Source organism: Leuresthes tenuis, unplaced genomic scaffold (assembly GCF_036924035.1).
Source record: "Leuresthes tenuis unplaced genomic scaffold, fLeuTen1.0.hap1 SCAF_13, whole genome shotgun sequence".
Lineage (NCBI taxonomy): Eukaryota > Metazoa > Chordata > Actinopteri > Atheriniformes > Atherinopsidae > Leuresthes > Leuresthes tenuis.
Window position 1 is genome coordinate 7,698,334 of NW_027325367.1, and position 18,955 is coordinate 7,717,288.

General features: G+C 36.4%; 1 protein-coding gene across 1 annotated transcript in view; it reads right to left on the minus strand.

The window, feature by feature from the left end:
* LOC140267239 (disks large-associated protein 2-like) overlaps window positions 1–18,955 on the minus strand; it is a 92,406-nt gene that overhangs the window by 15,345 nt on the left and 58,106 nt on the right. The window contains exons 6-8 of the mRNA XM_072362456.1: window positions 13,277–13,312; window positions 7,241–7,297; window positions 469–827 (exon numbers count right to left, since the gene is read on the minus strand). Coding sequence (XP_072218557.1) covers window positions 469–827; window positions 7,241–7,297; window positions 13,277–13,312 — 452 coding nt within the window. The remainder of the gene's footprint in view (window positions 1–468; window positions 828–7,240; window positions 7,298–13,276; window positions 13,313–18,955) is intronic.

The window sequence follows — 18,955 nt, forward strand, 5'->3', positions numbered from 1 at the left end:
GAAATGATTCCGTTAAACTGGTCCCCTTTGAATAAGATCACATTTAAAGGTCAACTAGACTAATCAAACTTGTAGGAATTTGTAACATCACCAAAATGAAACTATAAACTGACTCGCACACTTGCAGTTTGATATTCAGTTCAACGTCTTTAAGTGTATGCACCTGTAGATGATAAAACTGATTAGGCTTAGTCCCAGTTTTCTCCATTACAATATTCTGTCTTTACTAAAATTAATTTACTCACTTGATTTCAAGATTATAAAATGGTAAGATGGAGAGCATAGAGATGTATAAATTTTACTAGACAGCTCTTATAAGTTAATAATCTGGGTTCCAAAACGAGAGCCTGTCAAGTCAGGGCAAGACAGACGAAGATTAAAACTGGTGCAATCTGTGTGAAGGCCTGGGGTAACTTCAGTGATTGATGAGAGTGTTGCTATGAGAGATGCAGCTATTTATCTTGTTACCTGTATGCCAATAGAGGATCGTGGGGTTTTGAGGTACTCCTCAGCCTTGGACACCAGCACTGCTTTGTCGCATGTCTGGACGGAGGTGTGGCTGCCTAAAGAAGTAAGCCTCTTGCTTGCCGCTGACTCCATGGCCATGGTGACCGCCTTGGTGCTGTCCAGGCTGTCCGTGGAGCTGTAGATGGGACGGCCAAGGCTATCCGTGGTCCACAGACCACCCCGTGGATGCCTGCCCTCCTGGTAGGCATCTTGGGTAGATTCTGTGCTGCTCTGGGCTGTCACAGAGATAAGAGGCTTGGTGGTGGTGCGCGGGGGCACAGGAGGTGGAGTCTTCTTGTAACTGGGAGGATATGATACCGCTGGATAGCACAAGCAGGATGAGAGGACAAGGACGAGGCAAAACAAGGGTAGAGGATAAAAAATAAAATACATGATAATGAAAAATGTGGCCAAAGCTGACGAGGGCAAGTGTTGCAGTTCACCAGCATCACACACTGTGTGATAGAAGAGCTCCATCGTATAATGAGACATTAGGCATCAGGGCACTTCAGCAGTTAAAGCAAGGAGAATGTTAGAAAGGTGGAAAGCAACAGCAGCTCTGTAATATGTTTATTGGGGAAGAGCAATGAAGGATTATGAGAGAGATTCGCTTTTACATGTAAAAATGAAAGGTTGATGAAAATCCATCCAGATGGACTTCACACTAGAGTTGGCAATGCTCCAATTTCACTTGTTTCACTAAAGCATAATTAACATGTATTTCTAGATTTATAGTTAGGAATCTTAAATGTATTATAACACAAGATAATTCCACTGAATTTGTGGGCTGATAGTCCCAAGAAAATAATATTTTACTTAATTTCATTAAAGTAAATATTCCATTGTGTTTAAGCCTGAACTTAAGTTGACATACATTATACATTTCTTGCTTTCATTACGTTTTATTTCTCGATCATTAACTATAAAATGAAACCAAAGCTTTCCAACAGACTTTTTCACTTTTCTTAGCGGGAAAAGCACAGGTGTAATTAATTACTTTAATGATTATTCAGTTTACTGTATTGTTCCAGGGAATCACATAAGTGAAGAAGGAGGCATAACAGCAGGACCTCCACCAAATGGAATGCGGCCATCATTAATACACCTCTGCATTTCATGCCATGACATTTAAAAATGTTTGCAGCGAAAGGGGTCTGTTGTGGGAGTAACTATGAGTAATACAGTAGATGATTCCATTGCTCCAGATTGACTAGTTTAAATATTATATAAAAAATATGAACATTTGTCAGGAAATTGTTTTACTTTTTGTTGAATCTATTAATAAATGAGAATATTTGTGTTTTAGAACTATACAAAGAAGATTTAAAAAGCAACATTACTTATCTGACAAAAAGCTGCCAAAAGAGTGTAACGGCTAATTAAAAATTCAAATGAGTGAAAAAGAAGGAAACAGGAATCTCAGTTAGAACATTTATGAACTCTGACAAGACAGATCCATAGCAGCCCTTTCGAGAAATTATTCATATTCGCTTCTGATCTCTTCTTATTGTCAAGTCTCCCATTCAGTAACACATCCACTAGTCTACAAACAAACATTTGGAATCAAATATTAGGCAGAGACCTAATGTTGACCTAATAATGACCTAATATGGAAAGATTGGCATGCTTTGCCTGCTTAAATATCTACTATATATGGGCACAGCTAACATAGACCACACATACTGCACATACACACACACTCACACTGCTTTAGAATACAGGTGATTAAGTGCAATAAGAAAAAAGTGACCACAGGGAACTTTTTTAAACAAAGTCCTGACATAGACTTCCTTCTAACTGAAGGAGGTTGGAGTTCTGTAAGACACAGGAGGTGCCACCAGAATATAAAGAGCACAGTGACTCAGATGGTATGTAACTCTACACGTTCTATTATTACACACTGGAGCTGTTTGACTGTTTTTTTTAATTGAACATGAAAAGTCTGGCTTTATCTACTCTATCCACTCTAGACTTTTGGTACAATCAGTAACAATAAAGATATTACAAACATCTATTCATACTTTCTATAACATCCTCACCTGCTGTCTTTTTTTTGTATACTCTTAAAAATCTGATGCTCCTTGCTTGTAGTGGTAACTTCTTTATAATGTATTTAAAGACTAATGAGTATTGAACATGTTTATTGTCTTCTTAAAATTGACATTCTAATTACAAACATCCATTGCAGTCCCACACAGAAAGCAACACATATCAACTTCTATATAATCAATAAAGCACGATTTTGTTGTTTCCTCTGGCAGTCCAAATTGAATTGAGGAATTGAGTTTCTGCAATAATTCTGAGAGAAGGAACACCTTAAAAATTGGCTGTTCTGATTGCAAAACTGCAAATACTTTTATTTCTTTGTTGTGTTGCTGTGTAAAGATCTACTAAATGACAAGGGAAACCTGAATTTTTGTCAGCACATTAGCTACAAACTAATGTTGTCTCCAAATAAAAAGGTGCCCCCCCCCGGCTGCAGGCATGTACAAAGCAAATAGAGTGCGTTCGAGCAACGAGTCAGGAGATCAAACTGTTTAAAACCTGTTGATTTGTCCTGATGATGGTTTTAAACGTCAGATTAAAGGGTCTCAAACACTCTTTTAAAAGGGTTCACAATGATTCTGCTCCTTAGTTTGAGACCTTTTGTGTAACAGAGAAACATCTGAACAGTCACACAACTAACTCAGCACAGGTTAATCATACAGACTCCAAACTAATCAGCAAGTTGAATCAGCACAACACTAGCTCTTCCGGAGATCATTCATATACTTGACGTTCATCTTAATGAATTGGCATTTGGAAACACATTTGTTGCCTTATGTCCACATTTATGTACTGGATGTAATTATGCAATCATTTGCTCATGTTAATGTTGTTTAGTAAAGGCATTTAATTTGCTGACTCTACCTGGACCGTTCATTTAACAAGCCTCGAAGAGAATTGCCCTGCTCAGTGTGTTGTAAAATAAGAAAATCAATGTATTGCAATTACACTGACTGAACACCAGATGTCCTCCTGTAGATTGTAAATCTAACAATCTGCAGTTAAATATCTATCTCTGTAAAATATCTATTTATTTTATCATTATTTACAGTATTTTCATACTGTATGTGCCTATATAGTTTAGACTTCAAATTGTATTCCTTTTTCAGAGTTTACAATATTTCCAGCTCAGTCTGAAACCGTTTAAAAGTACTAGAAATTTCATAACTCAGATTGCAACATTACATTTATTCAAGTAAATTTTAACAATAGTTGAATGAAACTAAAAAGGATTAAACATAAAGCTCTGTGCAGAAGTATTGGGCCACCCTTCATTTCTCTACACTTTACTTATAAGAAGCCATAATTTCTTGTATCATTTTAAGGTGGTTTTGTGTAATAGTTTGTCAAGCTTTCTGAAGATCTTTAAAGGTTTTTGCACATCAACTGATTTTAAACTCATTGTCATTCTAGTACTTTGCCTGACTGAGGATGGCTTTTTTCAGTTTGTAAAGTCACTTTGCACTAACCTATGAATCTGACCAAGCATAAAAAAGGCACCTAACTTTGGAGATTAACCAGTATTGTGTCTATTCATAACAGACAACTTGACAAAGAACCAATCTTAAGTTGTCTCTTTAGGCGCTTTGTTACTAGAAGTCTTTCACAAAGACACATGATTTGTTCCCATGTATTTAGTTACATCTATCAAAATTACCAAAGATAATAGTTTGACAGACAGTTTCTGTCTGTTGACAGACAAAATATCATTTTTGGAGCTAACAAGGTGAAAACTTGTCACATGATGTGCAAAAATGATATTCTTCTAAAATAAATTAAAATAATTTCACAGGTCCTGAGACAGGATCTGGACCTTCAATTGAATTAACTACTATTATCTACTATTCACTGACAACTCATCAGAAATGGTTTCAGTGAAAGGATGGCTGTCAAGAAGCCATTCTTAAGGAAGGGAACGAGAATAAAACAGGAAGAATAGGCTGAGGTATGTCAAATGACACAAGAAGTGGGCTGAAAGTCTGTGACAAGAGGAATGAATCCTCCGCAGAGCTCAGATCTCAACATTATTGAAGCAGTGTGGGATCATCTGACAGAAAACGGAACAAAAGGCAGCCAACATCCAAAGAAGAGCTTTTGGATGTCCTTCAACCAGCCTGGAGAACTATTCCTGAAGACTGCTTCAAGAAATGGCAGAAAGTTTGTCTAAGAGGGTTCAGGCTGTGTTGAAGAATAAAGGAGCTCAGACCAAATATTGGCCGTATGGCTCAATAGAACTCTGTTCTCTATAAAAACTTTCCATTTATGTCAGTAAATTTGAAAAATGACCAGTTTACTGCAGTGCAGGGTCTAAGCACTTATTTTGTGTGTCCTAAAAGTTTCCTTTATGCAAACAGTAAAGGTAACCGGTAACCGTTTGTCATTGTTTTGAGATGCAGTAAATTACAGAAACTGATCTCAAACTAAGGAGGAGTGTCATTGAGTACGAGGACACTGTAATATGTCTGTACTGAATATAAAACAACTATCTAGATTTCTTTTCATTTCATTTTCATGTCTTCAGTTTGAGTAAAAAAGAATGTCATCACCTCTTCACTAACAAGTGTTATAGGGTAGCATCTGTTTTTTGTTGTTGAAAAGAACAGAATCTGACATCAGCACTAACAGAGAAGACCTGAATAATCAGCACTCGCATGCAGTCACAAGACCTCGGACATTTTGTAAGAGATCTTTGATTCTTCCTTCTTCTCATCTTGAAACACCACCTGCTCTCTCTCCACCTCAGCAATGCTCAGAAAACAACAGAAGCCCTTAAACACAGTAAATGACTAACTGAGAAGCAGCTACAGCAGGTTTATCTTTTAAATACTGCAGCTTTAGTTGATAGTTTGGTTTATGATATAGAACATAGAAATATCTTGTGCTTTGTTTAGTCAGTTGCTGCTGTCTGTGTTTGAATTTGATTGTTTGGCTTTGCACTGCCGCACTAGGCAGTTCGGTAAATAGACCCACACACTGCGGGCACAGTCAGGACAAAATGTCATCCAGTAGAATCATGTCGCTGCTCTGTTAGAATTTACATTATTGCAAACTAACAGACAAGACCTTGGAGTTTCTGCATGCAACTTTAAACAAATTCATCCCTGTGTAGAATCCCCCTTGATTATCCAGTTACTTTGCACTGGTACATCTATCTCTAAATCACACATTAACAGCCACTGACAATCAACACTGTGCATGACACAGGATTGGTTAACATCAGAGTGCAAGGAACATATTAATTTATCAGTAGAATTTGTTTCTATTTATGTTTTTATCTATTTATTTTTGCTCTTTCTTAGCCGCATAAAGTTTCTCCCTTTTTCTATAAGCCATCCATCTAAGTGACCCTTTCCTTGACTGGTTTCTTGCTGCTCTTATCATCTGGTCTTTTTAATGAATAAAAGACGGTATGGTTTGGTATATCATGGGCATCATGAGAAAAATTTTCCTTCGTCACACAGCTAACACGGAGTCAGACAAACATGTATGCTCACACTTCCATATACAGTCTATTTAAAATCACATGTCCTTAAACTTTGGTTTTAAAAATTCAAACCACAAATATTCTAAAAACTAAAATACTTCTTAACTTTCTTAACTTGATGATAGATCACGGATGTTACCAAATGGGAGCATTGAATGATTCATTTTAATGTGCTTAAAAGCTGAAAACTGGACCAATATGCTTGAAAAGATACTTCTTCAGAAACTCCTGCAACTGAATTTGCTTAACCTTTTATCTTTTCCTATGCATGATATATTACACAAGTATTTTTTCAATGTTATGTATTACATGTGTATCTTATAACAAAAAATGCCTCAAGGCACGATCAAGGACGATGAATTACTTAAAAAGCCCTGTTATTTGAAATACTATGAATACTATGATAAGGCTTTTTCCCCCCCTAAATATTCACATTATCTGAATCAAGCACTGTACCTTCATACAGTTTTAAGGTATATGAACTTTACTTCTGAATTCCTGTTTTATGTTAACTTATATTTCCACTCCATTAAGATTTAAAGAGAAATGTTATGCTTCATAATTTACTGCATTTATTGGACAGCTTCACTCACTCTATACTTTTGAGATGAAAGTTTTACACCTTGGATAATGTATCAGGATTTTCAATGTAAGATCATTTTAAAGACTAAACCAGCTGTTTCCAACATTTGGCTTTTGGCATGTCCATGATTTATTAACAGTCCAAAAGGGAAAACAAATGTGTGATTTCAAACTATGTATTCTTAAATCTCATTCATTAAAATTCATCTTCAACATAATATTCCGATACACGTTTTACTTAGTGACTTCTCTTGTATGCAAATTACTCCATTAAGGCACAAATAAATAATTATTCAATACTATTCAAGTCTAAGTTGTGCATACAAACACTATAGCAATGTGTTCACTGATATAGGTTGTACAGCACAATATGTTCCACTGATTTAATGAGACAAAAACCACCAGAAGTGTTAATGGATAGTTTATTACTGCAGCTACCCACAATTTCTATGCATGGGTAGCCATGTTGGATTTTGGTGACTTTTAACAGGGGTTTGTAGTTACGTTCTTGCCTTTTTTAGAAAGAATAACGAAAATATTTGCTATGTTCATGGATTTATGACTGCAACAGAAATGTCTGCGCTAGTATAAGGAGAGGGAAAAGAGATGTAAGAATGATACCTGGAGGAGGCTGAACGCGGTCCACACTGCATGAAGTAGGGAGACGAAACTGAATCCCTGTAAGGAGCGAGCAATGCCAGTTAGAATGATACAGGTATGAAATACAACAAAACGCACACGAAAATTGAATTTACATATATACCGCTCAAGCTCAAATGGCAAATAAAGTATCTACAGGATTTTTTTTGGTCTTTCGTTTTGCAATAAAGTCAGTCATATAGTGGAAGGAGAGAAAGAAACGCAGGTATGCTTAATTAGCGGAGAAGTGTTGCATAAACAATCCCAACCCCTATAAAAGAGATTTATACTTACATTACTGCAGTGTAACAAACTCAAACACTGTCTAAAGTAAAGAAAAAAGTCAAGGGAAACTTGATTTGTGGTCAATTAGTTGGCATATGGCTGTGTTTCTTTCTCAAACTGATCTATGACACTGACACATCTGGGCAATGCTCACAGGCAACATTCCTCTTGAGGTGATTCAAACTTGTGTGTGTGTCTGAAAAGACAGTTCATATTGTATGAAACATTTGAATATGTGTTTGTCTGTGCTTTACACTCTGTTGCAGCAGCCAATATGCTAAACAAGAGGCAGACAATCATTCAAAGAGGATTAATGATGATTAATGATGTCATTAGGAATTTTGCCCATCTGCATCACCGTAATATGTTAAAAATATTTCATGATCTGAAGACCAGTTCATACTGGAGTCAACTAGTAAGTCACTAATACTCTAAAACATACAGCATAGCATAACATGCATCATCTGAGTAAGCAAACATACTGCTCATCCTGTTCAAGATATACATAGATATAAAAGAAAGATTAGAAATCATTAACACAAAACTGATAATAAAGTAAAATTTAGAATTATCCAAACCAAATTAAATTATTTCTTAGTTATCATTTCAAAATGGCAATACATTTATTTTTATCTGTGGCTATAATATTCAGTTAACATTTAACACATTGTCCCTAATGAGGACACGATACATGAAAGTTTAAGCATAAATGTCATTTAAGACACTTACGCGAAAAAACTTATAAGAAACAGCTATCAGCTATCCTAATCAACTACTGAATAAGCCATTCCACAACTGTGGGCAAATGCCAAAAACTTATGCTTGAAGAGGAAAATTTAAGTTGGCATATTTGTAGAGTCAACAAAAATTAGGTTTAGACAGCAAGACAAGCAAGAAAATCAGACAAAATGTAGTGAGATACCCAGACAAATAACATACTGTTAAACTGAGAAGCAAGACAGTCTGTTTCTGTTCTCTGTCTCTACTTTTAGGATGGCTTCTGGTGATGCAATATTCGTTGTATTGAAAGGTATTGCATGCTGGCGTTTTTTTTAAGTTTAGTTTTTCCACATTCCTTTTTTTCAAATCTTATATTGAATAGGTGGGAATGACCCCTTTTATATACAGTATATATATATGAAATTTACTGTCTTTGCATCACTCATTGGACCAAGTCATGCTTGACATGAAGTGCAAGTACACATCAGCTCTAAAAATGCAACTATATCTATTGTAACGCTCACTTTGCAATATGTCGTTGAGATTCTCAATTATTTAGTTTGCTACTGTATCTAAAAAATGCAAATAAGAAAAAAAAAATTAGTTACTTGAATGCACTTCATGTGAAGTTTAAACTGGTATAATTTCATACTAGTCTTGGTACAGAGAACATGTGACAGACCTTTACTCTCATGCTTTTTCAGTAAGACCGCTCAAACCTTTTGCTCCTTTGCATTCGACACTTAAATTTTTCAGAAAGAAAATGCCGAAAACATTCTGATTGTGTTTCCACTCGATCCAACTCCCTCCGTTTGTGCCAAAGGCTGTTCTTGCCAAAGTTGTGGACTCACACTGGCAAAGAGGCTGGGAAGATGCTGTCCAGGCTACTCAGGCCAGGGTGGACTTTGGGTTAATGATGTGAAGGGACTGATGAGCTGCTTATGAGCATGGGGGCTGGAAATGCAACAATGTGGACATGAAGTCTTTCAGGTCACTATGTTCTATTTAGTTTAAAACTGTATTAACCTTGGACAAAAGGAGGTCCTGGAAAAATAGGCTTTTCTCCTTCTGAGTTGTACAACTGCAAACTGGAACATCTTTGAAATAAGCTGGGGTGTAACTTGTTCTCAAGCTGAAAATAGGATTGTTCCCATTTTAACTGCATAAATACAGCCTGAATAGCCCTTTTAAAAGAAAGAGCAAGAAACGCCTTGTGAAATGTAAAAAAATAAATAAATAAATCTAATAATTTCCCAGATTAACTCTGATAGCAGAACAGTTTCTCACATCAGTCCATGTAATCTATTCCACTTAAAAGTGTCCCATACTGCTTCTGGCTGTATTTGTTTTATATGCTTTTTTTGTCATGTTTAAAGGATTTGCAAACACTGCGATTTCTATTATTTACATTAAACAGTGCCACAGTCTTGTACTGTGCAGCATGGCATGTTTATCGATTGTGTATGTAATAACTGTGTACAAGCTGTAAAATAATCTAAAATTAAAATTCCACCCTCTAAACCTGCAATGTCCCAACTTCATTTCTTGCCATTTCTCAAGTGTGTGCATTCTGCCAATGACAAAAGAATTTTCTTGTTAAACAAAAAGAACAATGTTTGCAAAAAAAGTGTATTGTTTAAAGAGATTGTATTCCTCTTTCCTGAAACCTGACATAACCGTTATGAATGTGAATGGACTGATAAATATATATATCAATAACTGAATGAATGAATGAAGGAAGAAATGAATGATTTGACGAATAGGACAACTAGGACTTGAGGGTGTGTATTGGCCAATAATTCCAGATGATTTTACCAAATATTTTGTAAATGTTTTCTTCTTCTTAACAACTAAACGAGCACAGTGTTCATAGCACATACATATATACATACAGTGGTGAAGCCCCCATGGATGCAAGGTGGATAACCTTTTATGTATGATTATCACGATAAACCAAGACAAATCAATGGTTCAAAGCTATCACTCAAACTATCTCTTTTTGTTTACATTGACCCTCTAATGAAGTAGTAAAAATGTAATCCGAAACAAATTCAAGTCTTCAGATTGAAACAGTTAAAGTAACGTTCCAAATAGCCCCACTATCAGCTGCTGAAGACTTGACAAACCATGTCTCTTTTTCTTATAGCGAGGCATTATTGTGTTGTAGTCGGTAAAAACGAGAAAATCAAGGTGTAATTTAATTATGACTTTGCTGAACGTTAGTAATATTCCTTGTGTAAAAATGTTGCTCTCTAAAAAGGTAATTTCACTGGAAAGTGTGCAGATTGTTAGAATTTTTTGTCTTAGCAAATGGGAACATTTAATGTGAACAAATTGAAACTTTGGTCTGACAATAGTCATAGAACAAACATTTTCAGTTGATCAAAATATTCAGGATTCATTGTATGGGAATCTCAGTCTTAACTGTTTCTGATATGTTGCTTTGAACCTGACAAAGACTAATTGAGTCCATTGGATTGCTAAGGAATGGCTCTTAGGTAGCAGATAAACTTTGATGGAACATACTAAATTTCCACACCAGCAGTTATCAATCCCTTAAAAACTCATCTGTGATTCTCAAATTTGTACATTTCCAGAGTCATGAAAAGACCTCTCATGGCCTTAGAATGACTATAACTACACCTTTTTTTTCCTCATTCAGTGAATGGAGATCCATAAATATGCTAATAAAAACTCGACCACTCCTCCACCCACCAGCAGCTGCTGCTCTGTCTCTGCGATGCAATATTCCAAATAATGCAGGAGTTATTCAGCCGTGCATATTTGAGACAGAAAATATTCTCAAAAAGAGGAAGGCTGCATGAAAGAAGAAGCATCAGAATGGTAATGTATTCACGTCTTATTGCTTTCAATAATATAAGAAATGCACTACTCCTCGCCAGGCCTTCCAAGAGCTAGTAGCTCTCTGCTTGCTGCTGAGGCCTTATATATTAACAGACTGACAGCTTGAGAGCAGGAACTGGGAACCAGACTGGGACAGCGAGAAGAAAGACATTAAAAAATAGATTTACTGGCGACGGACATCCTCATTTCTGACTGTATATCACCTGGATAAATGTTTGGCACATGTTGAACTTTATAATCTAATTAGTGGTTAAACCCCAGCTGTTTTGTGCTAAATTTGCAAAGTTGCTGGTCTAAGAATGAAGATTAGAGACTTGTGTCCTCCCTAATATTTTTGATGAGTCACTGCAATGTCTCTAAATGAACTAAAACCAGATCTGTTTTAGTCGTTGAACGCATACTGAATCTGATTTCATGCCAACATACAAAAATAGAACATATCAGGTTTGCCATCTTCACAAAAAAAGCAAATCACACTAAGAAGCTTCACTTTGTCTCTGCTTTCCTAGCAATCGATAGTGTGCTAACTGCTCATTTAATCAGCTCCTCACACCACATACAAATTGGCTGAAAGCCCTACCAAAAAAGAAATCGGTATTGGTCCCTCTAATTTCTGCATGGAGCATACAGGCTTACAGGCCACGGCTTTCTAAAACCCTTTTTACACAGTCCATTTCAAGGCGGGACTGATGTGCCTTCCTCATGCCTGGTGTCCTATCTGTAAGTACAGAGGCAAAAGAGGAAGTTGATGCGCCGAGGATACACATCTGAGCTTGCAAAGCGGTAGTAGCAGATCTGAATTGGTGTGACCCAGCACAGCGGTACACACCAGGCTTAAAGACTGCCTTCCTCCCCAAAATTTTCCAATTAGTTGTATATTCATGCAGGAAGATACAACCTATATTTACGTTCATATGCAACATCTAGTGTTTGTGAGAGTGTAAAATGGTGTCCATGAGCATGACGTTCACATTGCAAAAAATGTATCCCTAACCGCAATCCTTAACTAACCATAACCAAGTAAGTCTCTCGTCAAAACACAACCAGGGGGTGACAGAAGTGTTTTAGCAAAGTGTTGTTATTTAATTGACTGAATGTAAGTCACAGTGAAAAAGCGGTTTACATATGTCAGTCTTGATCGTGCTTTCCACAAAGGTAAAGGAGCTGCGCTTAGTTGCAACGTACAACCCCCTCTATTCTGGAAACTGCCGGTTTGCTGTGTATGAGCACACGCTAATGTAGCACTGAGTCACTTCTGTTTGTAATTTACCAAAGGGGATCAGTGATAATAATAATAATAATAATAATAATAATAATAATAATAATAATAATAATAATAATAATAATAATAATAAACTATATCACCCAACTTTTTTCAAGGTTCCATCGATGCTCCATCTTATCCATCTTTCAAAACAGTTAATTAAGCCAGAGAATTGAATTGGTATTTTTCTACGTCAATAACTAGTGATTTAATCTAGTAGCTCCATTGATTTGTGATGGTTTGTAGCACAAAGTTGTTGGTCATAACCTGCCTTGTAGCATGCCAGGAGATTTAAAACAAGACACACTACTTTGTGCTGATTTTATTTCCCTCTGTTTTCCAAAAGAAAATGTATACAATGGTTAAAGCAAGAGGATGACTCACTAATACCAGTGAATTTGAACAGAACTGTAATATCAAAACAAGGTTAGAACATAATTAAAAACAAATCAAATAAATCAATTTATGGACTCTGTAAAATATGTCATGCATGTTTCAGTTAACTTATGTTCCGGTGGTGCAGAAGAGATTTTTAATGGAACATTAACTTTTTGGTTCAAATAAAGAATCTACAAAAGCACAAAAAGTGCCAGAGAGCTACCATAAGGCCAACAAGTAGACTTTTTTAGTCAGTTTTGTTCTTTTAGCTTGTTGAGCCCATTATTACAAACTACAGAATATTGAAAATTCCACTGGATTCAATGTGGAAACAGATGAAAACACTTAAATGTATCATACATACTATGCATGACGACATATTCAACTTATGATATATCTTATTCTTATAGGGTGAAAAATGTCAGTGAGTCAGACAAAATGGATGAAAAGCTGAAGTAACAACATACAGAAAAGAAGATAATAAAGCAGATCCCTACCAGACCTACCGTACTGTCTACGCCCCCCAGCTAAGCTACGGGCGCCTAAAAAAATGAAAAAGAAAACAAACAAACCAACAAAAACAAAAAGGTGATAGCTTAGTAGAAATATAAGGCATATTAAAAGGGTTAACTTAAAAGACACTCTGCCTGGCCCATATTGTGTAAATGTGTGTTGAAATGTCTAGAATATGGACAGGAAAATACTACTTACAGATCACTGTAAGTGAGCTTTATCGTTGAATGCATCGTAAAGCTATGACCCCCATTTTTCCATTTGGATTACCATCAATATAAACATCATAAACATTTGAAACATTGTTTTTATATCAGTTTATGAAAAAATACATATGGCCAATAAAAAATAACAAGAAACACCACAATAAGCGCTAAAGAAAGGAAAATCATAGTATCACACTTTTTTTTCGTTCAATTAACAAAATAAACATAGGCTAACAAAATGCAGGCTAAACAATGTTTTTCAAAAGTTTGTTTTATAAGGTAGACAAGATCTGATTCACTAAACAATGCAGTCTGAGATCCCTGAAAATTTCAACATGAACAGAGAAGCATGTTTCACTCAAGACACCTTGATTAAATGAGGGAGGAGAACACAGGGTTAGAAAAAGGTTTATATTCAAGCAGTATTACAGGTTTAGATGAGATCAGATTCCATCCAAAAACCTTCGTCCTAATAAGTGGACTTCACAGAGTTTGCACAGTTGTTGCATCAAATCTCCGGATAACAACAAAATGTAAACAAAAATGGGCTAATTACATATTGTAACATACTGGATACTGTAGACAGTTCAGATTTTTTTTTTACAAATAATTATATAATTTGTTACACAAAATATGGTTGCATGGTTAAAAATAATAGTAAATACCCTTTATCTATTTTTTCGTCAGACTGTGTTAAATGTGTCTCTTTCATAAACAGTATATAATTTCAAAATAACATTTAGATCTGTATAGAGCTGTATTTTGCTACATTTGAACTTGCTTTAAGGGAATGGTAACTTCTTTGGGCTGAATAATGAAATGATACTGACACACTGAATAAAACCTATTTATAGCATGGGTAAGTTAACTGGCATCAACCAATCACCAGTTTTCACCACAGTTTTTTTTTTTAAGAATTTAGAACAATGTTAAGCATTTATACAGCATTTCCAATCATATTATCACAGCCTTTTCCCCCAAATTGGCTAAAGTCAGTAAGTTAACTGTCAATAATGCACACATGATTGTTCACTGGTTTGATACATGATGTCACAAATCATGCGGAAGCTACAACATGGCAGGAATCCCACCAATAAACCCATAAATTCTAGGATACATATAAGCTATAATGGGAGAAATTTTAAGTAAGCAACTATTTTGCCAGAAACACTTAAATAAAACTTGGTGTTGCCAGGGGTTCATGCAAAAGAAACGCAGAAAAAAGAATAAACACATGAAAACTAAATAAGATAAATAATTTTTTTTTTTATAACTGAGCCACCAATATTTTTTTATAATTTCATTCCATTTCAGTCATTGATGACTTGCATGAAGGCTTAACGTAAATGTCAAATATCTGCACAACATTGCACATCAAGATGACATACATCAAGAAACAAAGGACTTGCATAGAATGAATGGATGTAGATTGGAGACATCATGACTGGCTAGTCTACAGCACCTTTAAATTTGTTTTCATTCCCCAAACAATGGGAAAATTGCAATAACAAATGGTAGTGCAATCCCCTGTTTAATCAATTAAAGCAAAGATATGAATACACCCCTTAGATAGATAAAGGCTAAATGTTGTCACAGTCATAAGCCTTCTTTTATGATTCATCTATTATAATCCAGCATTTGGCTGGTCTGTAGTGGAAAACTTCAGAATGCTTTTGTCTATAACAACAATAGTTTAGAAGCTTTTAAAATGTCTTATCATGTATTGCAAGTAGTGGAGTTTGACAACAGTCCAGTCTCACAAGAAAACATGTAACAGGTGCCTTTTTTTTTTTAAACCTTCACAAAACGTAGTAGTGTCACAATAACAGCCCAGAAAATTCAAGATGGTAACATTTTTCGCCTGTTGTTTGTATACAGAAGAATTCAGGCGACATAATGCAAATCTGTAATCATGTATTTATGAACATTTACGCCTAACCATTCTTTATTTTCTATGCTTAACCCTAGAAGATGAAAAGTTCTGAAAGTAGCTGGAAAATATTGGGTAAGATGGCACTCATACTGTATTCTCTTGGCTGACTGCTGGTGACTGCTACATCACTGTAAAAATTGTAGTTTTACAATTACTGAGCATGCGGGAAAGCTTCAAGCAAAAAATAGTTATTTTATGATTTTGAAAAGTCAGTGTAAGCATATCACCAATTTGGAGTGCAGAAAGTATAGTAATTTAATTTTTGTTTGATTATTGTGAAACTGCTACTATGCCGTGGACCATTGTAGCTATTTCACGTTCTAATGTGAGACTGCGTTGCCAGTTCACTTGAGTTTAATTTTCTTTGTACCAAAACCACATAGAACATAAAAGTTAAGGAGTTTCCAAAAGTTCTCAGCAAAACATACATTAATAAACTGTTCCTCTGTAACACATATATTAGATCATCAAGGCAAAGTAATTACTTTGCTAGACTTTTAACGCCAGGTTTAATGAGTTACTGCAGGTAACAGGTATGATGGATAGAGCAACTGCAAGAACTCAAAAGGAGATGTTTGCAATCTTTTTTCTGGCTTCAATTTAAATGCTGATTTTACCTGTTTTAGCAACCTTGTACAAATATCATCTTTTCAAAAAGCCACTTTCTGCAAATATTGTATTTTGGTCGTGGAAAGGGGGAGGAAGATCCACCTTCTTTTTAAAGTGGGAGGTGATGCCTCTCCTTTATTAAGTCTTGAATGGTTCACATTTCAATCAGGGGTCTGATACATACAAGCTTTCCATGGTCCTGTGCATCAAAAATAAGTGCTGTCAAACTTGGGATGTTTGTCATTGGCCTCAGTTCCATGCGCCTTGGTATTAACTTTGGTACTTCATGTTGGTACAATGGGACAGTGAAAGGGATGATAGTAAAAGAGAATGTCAGTGGCTAATGACCAACTATTATTTTATTAGTAAGAGACAAAATGATTAATTGGCCAAATGTAGCAGATGATTGAAGACTCCCACCTATTAAGGTTGACAGGAGCTCAGCTAAGCCATCACTAGTGAGGCGGTGTTAGTACATTCAGCGGTACTATACTGCACCTCTGGGGACATATCTAAGAGGTAGAGGCCCTCAGCGGCTCTGATTGTCTACTAATGGGGACCAATGTTTTTCCGTTTTATTTCAGAGGTGATGAACTGCCCTAGCCTCCATTACCAAAATCATGTAGCAATTAGAAATACATAACAATAGAAAAAAATCAGTTTGTGTTAGAAACTCTGCTCCAAAATAGAATGAATGATAAGACACTGTCAAACATTTAAAGACCTTCAGTCACCACTGCACAGAAAACAGACAAAATCCTACTTTGAACAATTGTCTTTTTCAGGAGGAGCAAAAACAGCTGAATTATGAACATGATGAAATAAACTGAAATGAACCGTGAAGAATTGCCTGGTTCAGAACCACAATCACAACTAAAATCCCTCTCAGCACTATCAGAACACAGTATTTTCTTGTAATTGCGAACAGTAGAATTACTGAATATAAGTTTCTCTATATACAAAATGGTACATTTATATAGTTTACATTTACATTATTTGAACATGAAGGAGTTTGTGCAGGAATGAACTGAAGCCAATACATTCATACTTCATGAACACTGTGAATCTTCCTTACTGCTTTCCTCTCCTCATACTACTATACTTTGTGGTCAGCTAAAATAATTCACTGTAAACAATTTTGTTCAGGGACTAAGTCCTTAGAGTCATGACACAGTGCAAACTCTACAGAGTTTTCCAGAGGATTAGACTTTTACAAATTTAATGGGGGTTATAATAGGCTGTTATCAACCAATCCTTAGGATCACAGTATGTATTACAGCAATGGTTTAGAATTTTACCACTGAGAACACTTTCGTTAGTTGAAAATTTTCAAAAATGCCCATTTTTATCTGGAGCTGGCTACAAAATGGGTGAAGGCTATGGCAAAGGAATGCTTTTATTAGGATAACTAAAATGTAAATAATATATCAATATATTCTTAAATAATGTATTAATCTTTATGCATTCATTACAAAACTAGGGTTTATAAAGTTATTCACAGTATTTTTTCAGTATACATAGGTGCTTAGTCTGTTTCTACATGATAAGAAACTGGAATGAACATGATTAATGTGCAGAAACAGGCTGACACATGCCTCACTGCACAATGGCTGATTATTGAGTTGTATTATTAAATATCCCTCAGATTTCCAATCATGCGTACTTCAATTGATTTGTTTTTCTCTTAAGGTTAGGTATTTAAGACAGTGGAGGGTAGATGATGCTGCACTTGTTGGCACTTGGGGATCTGAAATATCAGCCACTTTCGTCTCACATTCTTATGTCACCTTATTCTGGTGTAAAACGAAATCTTCCTCTTTTATTCCATGGCTAAGCAAGACATTTGTTAAAAATGACTTGAACAATACTGTAACCTGTTCTAGAGGTGACAGACTCTGTGTCTGCATAGAGTAAAGGGACATACAACAACAGCACTGCCCAGCTTTTCTTGACTAATGTCAGGTTTCTACCCTGGCCTCCCAACCTCACCTTACCATATGCAGAAAATGTGAATGATTAGAATGACATAGACAAGTATGACATTGGCCCACTGGTGTACTTCCTGCTCCACAGTTCCAGACTGGCGCTTCTATGACCACCTGTGTGGCCGCTTGAATCTGGTTGCTTGTGAGCCTTTTGCTTTTTGTTGATCTCCCATGGGAAGTCCTCTATTGGTAGTGGGCTAGCAGGGCTGCCTGACCCCTCTGGCGTGCTCTCCGGAGTTCCTTCAATGATTTCAATTCGAGGTGGGTCCATTAAATCCATGATGCTGAAGGGTGCCGGCTCCGGCTGGCACATAACTGACTTGTCCACTGTATTATGTCGAACTGACCAGCTTGAGCCTGCTTGAATTCCGATGGACACTCTGTCATCTGTTTGTGTAGTGCTGTCACTGCAAGGCTCCCGGCACAAAGTCCACATGTTGTAACACTGAGTAAAGTTGAAGAAGTTGCTGTTGAAAGTTTTTAATTCCCCACAGACATCTCTTCGCAGCTCTGCTAGCTCGTAACGCATTGCAGAGATTTCATCCTTCCACTGCAAGTTGAAGGCGGCAACCATGTTAGCAGACTCCTTAAAGGCCTGAATGGCCTGAGGGACCGGTGGCTCAGAGGTGGCTATGGGTGAGGCAGTAGGGACCCTGTAAGAAGGCGGGGATGACGGCGGAACAGAGATTGCTGTTACCGTAGAGCTAGTACTGTGCTGGCTGCGTGCAGCAGCAGTCTCTCTTTCCAGCCTCTCAAGCTCCACATAGGCAGAGGAGCTAGCACCATCATCATCCTCTATCATGTCGTCATTAAGTAAAGATGTCCCATCCACAACATCATATCCCTCTGGAAGAAAAATGTGAGTGTGCAAACAGAAGGACAATCATGGTGAAAGGAACAGCTGGAGTGTGATTCTGAACTCGTAAATAAGCACATATC